The sequence below is a fragment of the Balaenoptera borealis genome, assembly GCF_965194805.1.
Source record: "Balaenoptera borealis genome assembly, chromosome: 15".
Classification (NCBI taxonomy): domain Eukaryota; kingdom Metazoa; phylum Chordata; class Mammalia; order Artiodactyla; family Balaenopteridae; genus Balaenoptera; species Balaenoptera borealis.
In genome coordinates, this window is record NC_138871.1 from 77,020,221 (window position 1) to 77,036,101 (window position 15,881).

The following is a 15,881-nucleotide window of genomic DNA, read 5'->3' on the forward strand; positions in this document are numbered from 1 at the left end:
CAGAGTAGATCTGGAATTCGGTCTGAGAATTTGCATTTCTAATGATGCTGGTGTTGCTGATTCTCAGACCGCACTTGGAGTAACACTGCTTTACAGCTTTGAAGTGGTAGTTATAAATATTTATTGAGCACTTTCTATGTCTGGGGTGTTTAACCTTCACTATCTAATTTGACTTCACAATAATCTTGAGAGGTAGGTATTCCAGATGAGAAAACTAGGTGCTGATCAGTTAATAACTTGTCCAAGGTCACACAGGAAATAAGAGACACAGCTAAGATTTGAAGTAATAGGACTAGAAAAGAATTTTATTTGAGCCAAACTGAGGACTATAGCTGGGGAGGCAGCCTCTCAGACAGCTCTGAGGAACTATTCCGAAGAAGATGGTTTTCAGCATGGTTTTATCTCTAGTCAGAGCAAAGAACATCAAACATGACAGGGGTGCATTCCTTCAAGGAATATATTTGCTTCCTACACAGCAAGTCAGTATGGCTTTGGCACCTGGGAATGGAGCCTTATCATCGAAGGAGTACTAGCATTGAGGTCCCAGGAAGGGAGGCATTGATCTCTGTCTCCAGAATGGACATTCTTTACTTCTGGACAATGCACACTTTTCTTTAATGGTTAAAGCACATATACAAGATATGTGTGATAGGCTACAAAACAGACTGTTCTAATTAGCATAAAGTTTAAGCTAAATAATATGTAAGCCAGAATGACTTCCCCATACCTCAATATGTGAAAATTTCTTCCATCAAAACTTAGTTTGTTTCACTTTCAAAGCCTCGTTTTTTTTTTTAAAGATTTATTTATTGATTGATTGATTACTATGTTGGGTCTTCGTTTCTGTGCTAGGGCTTCCTGTAGTTGCGGCAAGTGGGGGCTACTCTTCATCGCGGTGCGCGGGCCTCTCACTATTGTGGCCTCTTTTTGTTGCGGAGCACAGGCTCCAGACACGCAGGCTCAGTAATTGTGGCTCACGGGCTTAGTTGCTCCGTGGCACGTGGAATCTTCCCAGACCAGGGCGCGAACCCGTGTCCCCTGCATTAGCAGGCAGATTCTCAACCACTGCGCCACCAGGGAAGCCCCCAAAGCCTCGTTTTTACCCACTATGTGGAGGGCTCATGGCAGCCTAAGCAAAGAAAGAATAATTGTTTTGATGTGCTAGATTAACTATATGAAATAAAAGGCAAACTTGGAAGGTAGATACTTATGTACCAATCAGAGTTTGGCTTCTGATGTTTAGTAATTTAATCTCTCAACACTTTAGTTTTCTTAACTGTGTTAAAAGAAAATTTTTGTCTCTGTTATATTTCTCGAATATATATAAGTATATGTACATATACATATTTTTATTTTCCTTAAAATACGTAGGAAGTTTTAGTTACATTAAGAAATGCATTTATTATGTTTACTATTGAAGGCTTTTCAAGAAAAAAATTACTTCATTTCCTGTTCTGCATTTAAAAAATATATATATATATATGTTTTTTTAATTGGTATTTTATTTATTTATTTATTTGGTTGCACCAGGTCTTAGTTGCAGCAGGTGGGCTTCTTAGTTGTGGCTCACAGGCTCCTTAGTTGTGGCTCACCGGGTCCTTAGTTGCAGCATGCGGGCTCCTTAGTTGTGGCATGCGAACTCTTTGTTGCGGCATGCATGTGGGGTCTAGTTCCCTGACCAGGGATCGAACCCTGGCCCCCTTCACTGGGAACACATAGTCTTATCCACCACGCCACCAGGGAAGTCCCTGTTGTGCATTTTTGATGAAGTGTGGTTAGAGTATTCTTTGAAATTAGTGAGCAAGATGGAAAATAGTTTCTTGAGAGGCTTGGAATATGGAGTAAATTATTGTTTTGGAACTTAATGAGTGTAAATCATGTTGAAAGAGATAAATATGAGAAATGTTGTTGGATGATTCTTAAAAGGTCAGTCTATTGTATTTAATAATAATAGTTGTGATGCAACAGATCCCTCCAGTAACAATCACCAGATATTGCATGCCGAGTACATTTGAAGCACTACGTTGCATCCCCTGTGGTGGCATTCCCAGTTTTCACTCCCTTGCCTTAGAAGGAAAGGAACTAGAATCAGCGTTTGCCCCAGCTTCTTACATCAGGTTAAGATGGGGAGGCAGTATCCTTCTTCTCTCACAGGCCAACTTCCACAGGTTTTGCTGGAGTCCACCTCCTCTCACCTTCTCAGGGACCTCATCACTTTTTTATCCTCTCTCTATCCTTGGAGTATCAGTCTGCTTTCTCCCTCTTTTTTCTCCCTCACCAGTGACTTTCATTTTCCAAATCTCATGGATGGCTTTTTTGGGTTCTTATCAGCATTTGACCTTTCCTTCTGTCTTGAACCATTATTTTTCAAGACAGAAGGAGAATAGAAATGTTTTAAATTATTGTTATATTTATACATATTGCTTTCCCCTCCTTTCCTTTCTGGTAAGTTCTCAGTCTCTTTACTAGATTCTCCTCTAACTGTTCGAATTCCTGAGAAGTTCTGGGCTCTCTTCGTTTTACATTCTCTTTAGACTTGTTCTTTCATTCCCTTGGCTTTAAATGCCATCTATGGGGTGATGATTCCTAAATATATATCTGTAGCCCAGTTCTGATTTTTCAGACTTGGACATCTCCGCAAGAATCTTTCACAGGCATCTCATACTTACTTTGTCTAAAACTGAACTCTTGACCTTCTCCCATATATCTTCTTTCATTTCTCTCCATTTCAATAAATATCTTAAATTTCACCCATTTGCTGAAGCTAGAAGCCCCCTTCTTCCCCCTTAACATCACCTTCATCAACAACCCTATGCTTCTGTCTCCAAAGAGTATCTGAATCCATCCTTTTCCTTTGTCCCGTGCTACCTCTCTAGTCCCAGCCACTATCAGCTCTCACCTAGACTGTTGTGAGAATCAGCTTCCCTCCCTTCATTGTTTCTTGCCTCTTTCTAGTCTATTCTTCACACTCCAGCTATTGTGATCTTAAAAAAAAAAAAGGAACCAGATCATGTTATTTCCCTGCTAAAAGTCTCTAAAGGGCTGCCAGCCTGGGCCAGAGTTGCTTGTGGTGGGGTTTGAGGGTGATGGCCCTGACTAGAGATGGCATCTCTTGCTCTTCCTGCCACTGCTACAGAGGGTGCAGTCTCCTCATCTTCATTAGAGGAGGTATCACCCTAAAGCAAACATTCGGGTCAGAGAAAAAGTGTTCCAAGACCACACAAGCCAACTGTAGCCACCTGCATAGTCCTTTAGGAACTGCAGGCAGTGGGAGTGCCTCAGCCTTCCGACGTGCCCACGTAGCGAGACTTTGGACGCGCGAAGCTTCTTGCCTTTGTTCTAGAGATGTTCATAATCCACACCAACTCCGTACCTAAAGAATGTGCTGAAAACCCAAGCTCCAGAAATATCAGGTCAGGTGTCCATAGCTGTACCCATGGATGTGCACACGGTCACTGGTAGCCAATCACGCAGAGAAGCAAGGCAGTCAGGTGATCCTGCCAGGGCGTCTGGAGAACCCGTAGCAGCTCCTTCTCAGAATCCCACCCTCTCTTCAAGTGTTACCGAAATGTCTTCCATATATTTTGATCCTGCTTGTCAAACTTACTATGCAGCACATAACAGGAATTTCTCTTGGAATTGGGCTGCTAACAACTTTTTTTTTTTTAATATTCTGGTCCTTTTTTTTTTTTTCCAATAAATAATGAAGAATTCATTTGGATTCTCCACAATGCCAACAAACACAATTTGTTTTCCATTAAATTTTTATTTATTTATTTATTTATTTATTTATTTATTTATGGCTGTGTTGGGTCTTCGTTTCTGTGCGAGGGCTTTCTCTAGTTGCGGCAAGCGGTGCGGTGCGCGGGCCTCTCACTATCGCGGCCTCTCTTGTTGCGGAGCACAGGCTCCAGATGCGCAGGCTCAGTAGTTGTGGCGCACGGGCTTAGTTGCTCCGCAGCATGTGGGATCCTCCCAGACCAGGGCTCGAACCCGTGTCCCCTGCATTGGCAGGCAGATTCTCAAACACTGCGCCACCAGGGAAGCCCTGCTAACAACTTTTATGTATGCAAATAAAAGCTAACCAGTTTTATGGATGCAAAATGTAAAAACTGATATTTATGAACGTCAGCCAGGTTTTCCTAAGATAAAGGTGCTCAGAGATTTAGTGTGCTTAGTTACTGGTGTTCTGAGCAGGGTCTTCTGTTCCCCTTTGTGGTATCTCTCATTCTCAGTCACTTTATGACAGTTTAATCTTTTTAAATCCTTTCGACTTTTTGAGCTTCTGGGAGATACTTTGGATGGTTGGAATTACTGATTTCATTCCTAAATCCCTCTTCAGGGGTTTCAAATGCCTTCTTTTATTGGTGCCTCCTTTCATCATGCCTTTTAAATCCAAGGGTTATTGGTAGTGCTTTTAGAAGCACATACCGTGCCAGTTTGGTTTGTTTCTTGGCCATGGGGAGTTTAATGTAACTCAGTGGAGTCTTGGGGTCTTGGTGGCTTTACTCCACCTCATTGAAAACTTTTGACTTTTTTTTTTTTGGACATCAGAACTTTCAGGTAGGTTTTGCAGATATTTTCTGCATGATCAAGTTCTGGAGTTGCTGCCAGCAAAAGATAGTGTTCAGATGTGGATGCTGTTTGTTCACCATGTCAAGTAGAATTTCAAAAACTTATTGTCATCTGTCAGAATATATTTTGTCAAGAGTCCTGTACTTTGTGGTTTAACAAAGAGAAAACATACCCGCTATGCAGAATTGTGAATTCAGACCATGTAAACAAATGGAAAGATGGAACTACTTCATCACACTTTCAAATATGTTAGATCCTGCAAACCCTTGGAATCACATATCACTAATTTTACTTGGTTACAGTGACTCTGACTATAGGCCTTAGAATGGATTTTCAGTGCTATAACTTAAGAAGAATGTATCTAATTTTTTTTTAGAAGAGTAGAATAAGGCTTAAGTGTGTAGTACAATCTTTAAAAGAGTCAGTGAGTGAAAGAACCCTGTTAAAAAAATAATGTTCAACCTAACATGTATGTCAACAACATTTATTCTATCCTAATTGTTTGACAGATGATTGTGATGTTATATATGTGTATTATTGTTAATGTTACCAAGACAGTAACTGGATAATTAGAACTAATGGTTTTAGAGGAACTCAGGTATTTTTTTTCCCCTGAGATTGTTTTCAGAATAAAGAATATTTTTCATACATGTTACCTGAAAGGAGAATTTTCTTCAGCATCAACTTTTATAATTCCCACTCTCACAAATTCTTAAGATTTTCATAAATTTGTATTTTTAAATGAATGTTTTAAATGTTATATTTTACATGTAATAATCAGATTTTCTAAGTGAAGATTAATTTACTGAAGATTTACGTGTAACAATCAGATTTTCTAAGTGAAGATTAATTTACTGAAGATTAATTACTGACATTTTATATTATTGTATTATTGTATTCTTCTCTATAGTATGATTAGTAATCAAGGAGAATAAGTCACTTTAAATAAAAAACAGTCTTTAAAGGCTTACATTGCACTTTGGATAAAATCTAAAATTTTTATCACTTCCTGCAAAGACTTTATAATTTTTTCTGTGCCTATCACTTCTGCCTTATCTTATGCCATTCTCCACTAATTCAACCACATAGGCCTTCTTTCAGTCTGCCGAAGGGTCTATACTTCTACCCAGGGGCTTTTGCACTTGCTGTTTCCTAGCCTGGAATACTTTCCCCCCTACCTGGCTTGGCTTTTCCCAGTTTCTCCTTCAGTCTCAGTTTAGATATTATTTCTTCAGAAATCCTTCCCTGGCTCTCTCTTCAATCTAAATTAATCCCCTTCTGTTACTGTCTCCTATTATGCCTTTACTTCCCCAGTTTATAATTTTATATACATGCATATATATTTTTGTGGGGGTGTGTGTATTTAATATCTGTCCCCTCAGTAGACTACAAGCTCTCTGAGGGCAGAGGGCTTTTGCTCATCATTTATTGTCAGAGTCTTCCACAGTGCATAGAAAAGTGTAGACATTCAATAAATATTTGTTGAATGAATGAATGAATGAATGAATATAAGATTCTGCAAAATCTAGTAAAAACTAGTTTCCAAAGTCTTTGCTTTTTGATCCCTCTTATGCTTTAGAATTCTCAATCTATATGTCATAAATACTTCTATTTGTTATCTTTTGGGAAGGAATAAGTAGCAATAATAATTACTAATATATTCAGTATACTGAATAAACAATGTTCTTTTATACATTTTGCTTTATTTTGCCAGAATAACATCTTTGCAAGGGGGTAGGTGTTATTGTCCATGTTGAGAAAAACAGATCAGGATAAGGCATGCTTAAAAAAAATCTTTCTAATATTATCCAGGAATAGGAACTCCTTTCAAAAAAAGCAAGAAATGTCAAAATCTTATAATCTGTCACTTTTATATATTTTCCATGGTATTTTTTGTTTTTGTTTTTGTTCTAGATGATGCAAAATTGAGGGGTCTTGCAGCCCCTAGTAACCTTTCTATGAATCAGACTCTTGAAGGTCATAGTGGTGAGTCATGTAAATTTTAAAATCATATTTGAATAGTATTATCTTTAGGTATTTAGAAAACATCTACTTAATGCAAAAATGTCATCATTTTAAATGATGGTAATATTTAAAGTAATCATTTCTATTTAGCTATAATTAACACAGCCTAGAATCATTCAACAACTTTCACATGATTAAATAACATCTTCAATAGATATGAAAAAAAGTAGCTGTAATTTTAAATATTAAAGATACTGTTATCTGTCTATGGATAGGATATAATCCTTTTTTAGAGTCTGTTTTATGGTCCCAGATAAAAGTAGACTAAAGAGACCTGACAACTGAATGTACTAGATGATCCTAGACTGGATCTTGAAATGAGAAAAACAAGTATCTGTAAAGGACATTATTTGGACAATTGATAAAACTTAAATGTGGACTGTGGGTTGGAGATAATATTGTATCAGTGTTAAAATTTCTAATTTGTAAAATAGTTTTGAAAGAGAATGTCCTTGTTCTTAGGAAATATACAATAAAGTACTTAAGGATTAAAAAAACTAAAAAAAAAACATTTGTCCCTATAACCCAGAGGTTTAAGAGCTGCTCAAGAGTGTGTTACTACTAGAATGAAAAACAAGGTGTGGTGCAGGGGGAGAGATTAGGGGACATATTAATGACAAACAAATACCACCTCCCCCAAAAAACAAGTACTTAGTATGATGTCCTTTGGGCATAATAATCTTGGGGAGTCAGGCAAATTGGGTAAATCTTACATTTGTTTCGGTCATCAGATATATGGCAGCTCTTGCAGCTGGTCATAATTGGTACCTTAGCTGGCATGAAATAGGAATAAACATGAAAATTAGTATTATACATTATTATAGAAATGAGTGATAATAGTAACTGCATCCTATGAACATTTATGAATAATATTAAAGACTGTTAATTGCTGTTTGTTGCCCAGGAACAGTATTGATTTTAACATGCTCTTGGTGTTTATTCTAAAAATATAAATTTGAAATTAATTGTAGCTTTTTTTTAGTTTCTAAATTGTCTTATAATTTTTTAGGTTCTGTTCAAGTTGTAACATGGAATGAACAATATCAGAAGTTGACTACCAGTGATCAAAATGGTCTTATCATTGTTTGGATGTTATATAAAGGTATCTTAGGAGAGCTTATTTAATCTTTCCCAAATTGGAGTCTGGATTACAGTATTTGAATGGGGAAACAGCATCTTTGAAATAGACCCTTTTTAACTGGCAGTAGGCGTTCACAGGGGTGATATTTCTGGGTTTATGGCTTCCTACTTTTCCCTTTAACCGTATTTCTTTTGAACTGTGACCTTGCATTAAGAAAGTGAATTATGTGACTGTTGGTTATCTTCAAACTGAACTTAGGCTCTTGGCAGAATCGTTTCTGCTTGAGATAGCTCTTTTTTTCAGGTTTCCCGTAAGATTAGTTTCTCTGCGGTCAGTGGCTGGAGTTAGTTCAGCAGATAAAAACACTTTATGAAGATGTCAAAAGCAATAATTAATTTCCTTTAATGAGTCAGTTAGCTTCCTTTTCCTTCTTGGATATAGATTTTATCTCAGTTCTGACTACTGGCTCACAATTTGTGTCTTTTGCCCACAAGAGAGAACAGGAGAGGGATTAATTTAGGTGCATCACTATTACCAGAAAAATAACTCATAAAACACGTTCTCTTGGGGCCTGTAGCCATCATCTTTAAATGAAAAGGGTACCTTAGTTTATGTGTGTTGTTTTAAAAACATTCACGGTGTATACCTTTTAAAAAATCTTAATTAAAACATGGTGTAGTACACAAACTCATTTATTTATTTTTAAAGTTTATGTCTGTGTATATGTGTGTAGCGAGTAGAATGTGAAAATATAGGAGATTAAACTTTGTCGTTTTCCAAAGTAGGTCCTCTCTGAGCCTCAGTCTTGATGGATAATACCCTGCTTTGACTAGTTATTCCATGTTACATGATTACTTGCTTGGCTTCAGGCCAGAATTCCCTGTACCAGAATGTAGTAAAGCCTTTTAAAAAACAAAAAGAAAACAGAATAGCCCTGTGATTTGCCTCACATTTGGTTACACCTTGAGACAAGTCACATCTCACTCCAACCCCATGTACAAGAACGTTTTTGTCACTCAGCATTAGTGATGTGATAGCACTAATGTGATATGAACTGTTTAAAAATTTTTTCAAGCAGTCTTAGAGCTTTTACATAATATGCTTATATTTAATATGCCTATAATTAATCATTGGAGAGTTTGTGCATACTTATGAAGTAATTGTGGTTATTTTGTTCTTTCCTTGGTTATTATCTGAGATGTACTCAAGTGGGAAAAGTCAGACTTTGAGAAAAATCAGTTGTTTCGGCCTTCAGAAGCAAATGAAGTTTTGTTTTTTAATTGACAGAAAAAAAGGAAGAAAGAAAGCAAGAAAGAGAGAGAGGAAAAAAAAAAGATGGGCATTTATTGTGTTTTCTGTGATAATCTTTGAAGCAATTATTAGTCAAGGCCTAAGTTATTTTTTCATCTTGTTCTGTTGGATTTGAAGATTTCATAGTTTAATGTCTCAGGTTGTAGAAAGCTTTGCAGTTATTTATCCCACAGTGTGTTTTATGGAATGTTTCAACTCTGAAGTACCATTTATTAGATGTGAAAGTTTTGACTTGTCATTTGTTTTTCTTTGTGAAAACAGGCTCTTGGTATGAGGAGATGATCAACAATAGAAATAAATCAGTGGTTCGAAGCATGAGTTGGAATGCTGACGGACAGAAGATCTGCATTGTATACGAGGATGGGGCTGTGATAGTTGGTTCAGTGGATGGTAATGCATTTTTGCACCCAGAGCTAAAATCAAGATTTAGCTGACATTTTTAATCTTTAGAGGTTTAAATTAATTATCATATGTTAGCATTCTGACAGAAAAATAAACATTAAAAGAGAAAATAGTTACTGTACAATTTGATGACATTCAAGAATTACTTATTTTTAAGTTTATTCAAGTAAAAAATCTATTTAAAATTTTTTTTCTACAGTAGGACTGGAAAAAAATGAATTAATTTCTCAGAGTTACTTTAAATATGTCTACCTAATTATATGGTTTATCTTTACACTTGTTAGACTGTATTGTAAATATGTAGATTTTAGTTTCAAAAAGTATATAGAGATCTATCACTTTTTAAAAATTGAGATAAAATTGACATATAACATTAGTTTCAGGTGTACAACATAATGATTCAGTATTTTTATATATTGTGAAATGATCTAGTCTTTTTTTAATAGAACTGATCATATCATTGTTTGTTGTGTTTTTAATGATATCTTTAAAATTCTAGTTCGTAGATAACACTGGGCCTTCTGAGAGTCTGTACCTTTGTTTTAGTGTGAAGTTCTCTCTATTAAAGAATTTATTAAAAAATTTTTTTTGGTAACAAAAATTCTGTTTCTGAGGGTCTGCAAAGTGACAGCTATAGTTCTAGGCACTAGATACAACAAAAAAATATTCCAGATCTAGATCAGGAGAGATGGATAAGTAACCGAGCAATTACAATGCGTTGTGATGGGTACTAAGACAGGGAAAAGACAGCAACATGTAGAAGAATTATGTAACCCAGACTTAGAGGGACCAGGGAAGGCATCCTAAAGGAAATGATATCTGTGCTGAGGCATTAGCCACAAAGAAGGTTGGTGTGTAGAATGTCCTAGGCCTAAGAGATAGCATTTGAGGAGGTCCAGAGGAGTTGAACTTAGCCATGTTTTGGGATATTGAAACAATTTTGAGAATCAGTATAGTATAATACTAAAGGAAGAAGAGCTGTATGTGATGAAATTAGAAAGATTAGCAGAGGCCAGATCATGCAGATTATAAGTTATACAAGGAGTTTGGACTTAGCTCTAAGAGCATTGGGAAGCCAATGAAAGGTTTTTTTTTTGTTTTGTTTTGTTTTTTGTCCAACGAAAGGTTTTAAGAATGGGAGCAATGTGGTCAGATTTGTTCTTTAGGAACATCTCTATATTTGCAATATGAAGAAAGGAGAAAGGGAAGAAAGATGGGGGCAGGTGTACCAGTTAGGAAATTACTGTGGTAATTCAGGTGATAGACGATGGTGGATGGTAGCCTGAACCAGGGTGATGACAAAGAGGATGGAAGTAAGTAGACATATTCTAGAGATACTTAGATAGTAGAACAGATAGGACCTTGTTATTGATTGGGTTGGGGATGAGAGGATGGAAGTGTCTAGAGTGATATCCAGGTTCTTAGCTTTGCCACTGGATGGATGGTGGTACCTTTCATTGAAATAAGGGATGTGGGAAAAGACTGGTTTTGAGGGGCGATTTCAGTTTTCAACATGTTGATTTTGTCATCCCATAGGACATCCAAATAAATATGTCTAGACCACAGTTAGATATATACACCTGCATCTTAGAAATATCTGGGTTGAAGACATAGTTTTGGGAATCACCAGCTTAGGGATGGTAATTTAAACCATTGGAATAGATGAAAAACCCAGGGACCATCTGTAGAGTGAGAACCAGCACATTTAATGGATGGATAGGAGAAGAGAATTCCATAAAGGATACTGAAAAGTAGAAGTCTTGGAGATGTCATAGAAACCAAGACGGAAGGAAGAGGTGGTCAAAATAAAAAAAAAGACAGGGAGGGGTGTGGGAGGGAGGCTCAAGAGAGAGGGGAAATATGTACACATATAGCTGATTTACTTTGTTCTACAGCAGAAACTAACACAACATTGTAAAGCAATTAGACTCCAATAAAAAAAGTAAAAACATGAAATAAAAGAATTTAAGTACTTAAAAAAAAAGGAAAGAAAAAGAAAAAAGCATCCATTGGATTTATCAAGAGGCCATTAGTGACCTCCACGAAGGAAGTTTCACCTTCCCCACAGTGGAGTTATGGGGCAGAAGCCAGACTGGGTTGAGGGTTGAGTGGGAGGTAAGGAAGTAAAGACTACAGTGTGGATAACTCTTTCAAGAAGTTTGGCTGGGAAAGGAATGGTAGAAATAGGGCGGTAGTTAGAAGGGAACTTAAGGTTGAAGGAGGTGTTTTTTGTTTGTTTGTTTTTATCTGAGGTGGTAGTTTTGAAGAGGAATAGATCTGAGTATGTTTAAATGCTTATAAGAAAGGGCCTGGAGAGAAGAGTTTAAAGAGAAAGAGAAGGGGAATTCCCTGGCGGTCCAGTGGTTAGGACCGGGCACTTTCACTGCCAGGCCCGGATTCGATCCCTGGTCGGGGAAGTAAGATCCCATAAGCCGCTCTGTGAGGCCAAAAAAAACCAAAACCAAAACCAAAAAAATACAGAGAGAGAGAGAAAATGTGAATAATCAGTAGAGGGAGATCTTTGCAAAGCTCAGAAGGGATTAGATCAGAGAATAGGTAGAGGGATTAGCTTTAGATTGGTGTCTGGTTGGAGACATACCTCTTCCTTTGTATTAGGGGGCAAAGCAGAAAGGATAGTGTGGATTCAGTTATGTTCTGAATGTTTGAAAGTGGGAATGGGGGACTTCTTTTTTGAAAGCTTTTATTTTCTTTCCAAAGTAAAAGATGAATTCATCTGCTATTTGGGAGTGAGGTCCTGAGTGAGAATTTAGAAGAGAAGGGAGAAAGTTGGAAACAGCTGCTATTTCAAATGCTTAGTGTGTGTTTGGCACATAGTAAGTGCTCAGTAAATATTTAATGACTGAATAAATTGAACAAATGCATGAATACTGTGAAGAATGTGAGAGCTCTTTAGGGAAACAAAGATTTCTAGAACAGTTGTTAGAGAATCATGACCTTGAACTTTTAAGGAAATAATTATGTTTTATGTTTGTTTTAGGGAATCGCATTTGGGGAAAAGACCTGAAGGGTATACAGTTATGTCATGTAGCATGGTCCGCAGATAGTAAAATCTTACTTTTTGGAATGGCAAATGGAGAAATACACATTTATGATAATCAAGGGAATTTTATAGTAAGTACATATATTCCTTACTTTTATTTACACAACTTTGTATGATTATTTTATATATCATTCATATATGTATACACATTCATTTATTATGATAGCTTGTGTAATCAAGAAAGTCTTCAATTCAGGTTTTTTTTTCCACTTGTCTAAAAATTCATTTTATTAAAAAAAACCTTCTGGGTTGCTTCAAGGTAAATTAATGCTCTTAGTTCTGATTTCCTGGTAGCTGGGAAGGACAGGCTTTTCAATACAAGGCTTCAGTGTATTGAAGCTGAGGGATGATGGGTAGGATGATGTGCAGTTTGATCTTTGTGTCTTCTAATACCTGAAGCCAAAGGGGACATGAGATACCAAAGATATTTTTGTAGCAAGGTACTAGATTATAAAAAGGATGGAAGATTTAAACAGTAAGGGACAAAAATCAGGTCCTGGAAAGAAGGCAAAATAGAATAGGCTTAGGTAGCAGAATCTCAAGAAAAACTCTAGCTTTGTGAGATCTAGCTATGATAGATCTCTGATCTTACTTATGGGGAGGTTTTATTTTTAGTAAAGGTTAAGACGTCACATGAACCCACTCGTTGGTGGAAGTGATAGTAACCAACTTTTACATGACACTTTGCTATTTTCAGAGTAATTTTGTATACCTTTGATCATTTGAGTCTCATAAAAACTCTATGAGCTTTTTTGAAATCCTCATTTTACAAATGGGGAAAACTGAAACTCAGGTGAAGTGATTTGTCCATGGTTGGTAAAGCAGTATGTGATGGAGCTCGTATTCAAAACCAGATTTTTAAATCCTATTTTCAGTGTCTTTCCATAATACTGTATTCATACTAATCCCTGTTTTAAAATATAAAATACTAACTAACTGATTTTATTTAGATGAAAATGAAACTGAGTTGTTTGGTGAATGTCACTGGAGCAATCAGTATTGCTGGAATTCACTGGTACCACGGCACAGAAGGCTATGTGGAGCTACATTGCCCCTGCCTTGCGATTTGTTTTGACAATGGCAGATGCCAAATAATGAGGCATGAGAATGACCAAAGTATGTAATTTTTCTTTTTTTAATGTGGAGAATTAAAAAAATATTTTAAAATTATTCTTAAGATTATAAAGTTCTCTAGGCTAAATATTTTACCACAATTCCTTTTTTTTTGTTGACTAGATCCTGTTTTAATTGATAGTGGCATGTATGTAGTAAGTATCCAGTGGAACCACACTGGCAGCGTGTTAGCTGTGGCAGGCTCCCAGAAGGCCATCACTCAGGACAAAGATGTAAACACTGTGCAGTTTTACACTCCATTTGGTGAGGTAAACGTATTAAAGGTTTTGTCTTTCTTTCTTTCCATTTAAATATGCAGTGAATAAAGTAGGGGAAAGAAGAATGGAGGAAGGGGTATAAACTTGTCACATTTTTTAAAACGGGCATTTTAAGTAAAAATGATGAACTATCAGGTGTATGTCTTTGAATAATATCCTTATATTATAAGCCTTCATTTTATTGTGGAATTTATTTTATAATCTTTACATTTAGAAGACCAGATGTTTCATATAAGAAATCATTAGGGAGTAGTTATTGAGAGTATTTTCTCTGTGATCTGAATATGCATCTCTCTACAGCTGTTTTTTGAGTTGTTTTTAGTGTAATTTAGCTGTTTCAGATTAATTTTGGGGGGTTTTAATATGATAAATTAAATGTGCTGTCTATCCTTTTCCCAAACTTCTAATTGTTTCAATTTGTTGTGGAATAATAGATTATTTTAAGAAAATCTCTTTATAATTAATCTTAGGTGATGCTACATTAAAATATAAACATTTTTTCATAAATACATATGGTATCCTTCTCAATAGTATTATTAATAAATTTAATTTTTGAAGAGAATTTTCTTGAAGCAGCAGTGGAAAATATAAAATAGGAGAATTAATATGTTGTGCATTTTAAAGAATTTAGAAAATGAGAACTTATTAGTAACTAAGCTTAATAAATTTTTACCTATTTTATTTTCTAACTTTAGACTATATTCAGTCTCTTGGATATCCTGTTGGTTTTTATAAATTCACCTTAGACTTCAATAATATTTATTTTTGGCTACACAAAATCCTATACCAGTTGTTTCACTATGTTAATATTTTTTAGTATATTTTAATAAATTCTGTAAGGGTAAGTAATGGCGTCAGCTGATGCTGAAAGTTACCCAGCAGAATGTGCTCTGCAGAGTATGTAGTCTCTGTACTTTGTCAACTAATAATATTTCTGGTAGATGTAAAAGCTAAGAAAAAACAAAAGTATAGTTCTCAAGGTTCCTAAATAATTAAAAATCTGAATTCTGGTTATCTCAATGTTTATAGCTTTCTTTTAAATTCATGTTCTTTATTTGTTATTTTTGTTTGTTGCCATTGGTTTATTTATCATTATATTATCTTATCAGCTTATTTTTGTTACTTCAGTCTTCTCCAAGTATAAAAACATGCATTCAAAGGCCTATTTGCTTTATCTTGCAAATCAACTGTTATGTGTTAAATTGAAAACTGTAAGTGGTTTTTGGTATAGTTGTAATTAAAGGTATCTAGCATAGGTCCTCGGGGTATTTAGTCATAGTACTTTTTGAATGAGTGAATATATGGGTATTTATTTTTGGATCTATGTTATTAGAAAGAACTTGGGAGGAAATTAAAGATTTAAACTTAAGGAAAACCTCAGGGAAGAATTTACTTTTGGTTCTGAGGGCTGGGGTCTTCTAGTTTTCTCGGTGTGGTCTTAGCCATGGGAGGAGATGACAGAGCATGGGGTTTGTCGGCTGGTTGACCTGGCTTTGGCTTTGAATTCCGTTTCTACAGTGTGGTTTCACTTAGAGAAGTTATTTAACCTCTGAGACTCGGTTAACTTATTTCCTGAAATAAAGGTAACACCTCATGGCACTGTTGTAAAAATAAAAGGAGGTAACTCTGGGGACATGCCTACAGCGTTCTTTCCCTCCTGCTGCCACCGCCTGGTGTGTTTCGCAGAGTTAGAAGATGGCCTTATTCTCCTCCTAGTATGGGTTGTCAGTACCAAGAGTGATGTTGTGAGACCCTGCTTTTTCCTTCTGGTTTCGTACAGGCAGCAGGACAGAGAGAGTGGACCCTCCTAGGTTGCAACTTTTTTTTTTCCCCATTGGTTTCCCTGGCAAAATGGAGTTTAATATATTAAATTTGATTATAGAGCATATCTGCTTAAGAACGAGGGATACCAGTATAATTTATTAAAATTCTTGGGATTATACTGTTTTGTCAAATAAACATAGATTAAAAATGTTTTCTTTCTTTGTCCACATTAAAAAAGTGTTTGTATTCATTTATTCATTTGCTAATTTAG

The 15,881-nt window shown here is 36.0% G+C and overlaps 1 protein-coding gene and 1 pseudogene across 7 annotated transcripts in view; both read left to right on the forward strand.

Moving 5' to 3' along the window:
* WDR35 (WD repeat domain 35) overlaps window positions 1-15,881 on the forward strand; it is a 63,213-nt gene that overhangs the window by 2,002 nt on the left and 45,330 nt on the right. For all 6 annotated transcript variants that reach the window (XR_014234899.1, XM_082357280.1, XM_082357282.1 and 3 more), the window contains 6 exons: window positions 6,490-6,561; window positions 7,610-7,702; window positions 9,254-9,382; window positions 12,393-12,526; window positions 13,406-13,571; window positions 13,692-13,837. Coding sequence is in view for 5 of the 6 variants with exons in the window: in XM_082357280.1 (XP_082213406.1) it covers window positions 6,490-6,561; window positions 7,610-7,702; window positions 9,254-9,382; window positions 12,393-12,526; window positions 13,406-13,571; window positions 13,692-13,837 (740 nt within the window). In the remaining variant the exon portion in view is untranslated. The remainder of the gene's footprint in view (window positions 1-6,489; window positions 6,562-7,609; window positions 7,703-9,253; window positions 9,383-12,392; window positions 12,527-13,405; window positions 13,572-13,691; window positions 13,838-15,881) is intronic.
* On the forward strand, window positions 3,346-5,378 carry LOC309611746 (E3 ubiquitin-protein ligase RNFT1 pseudogene; annotated as a pseudogene). The gene is made up of 2 exons: window positions 3,346-3,413; window positions 4,154-5,378. The product of its transcript is annotated as an E3 ubiquitin-protein ligase RNFT1 pseudogene (transcript).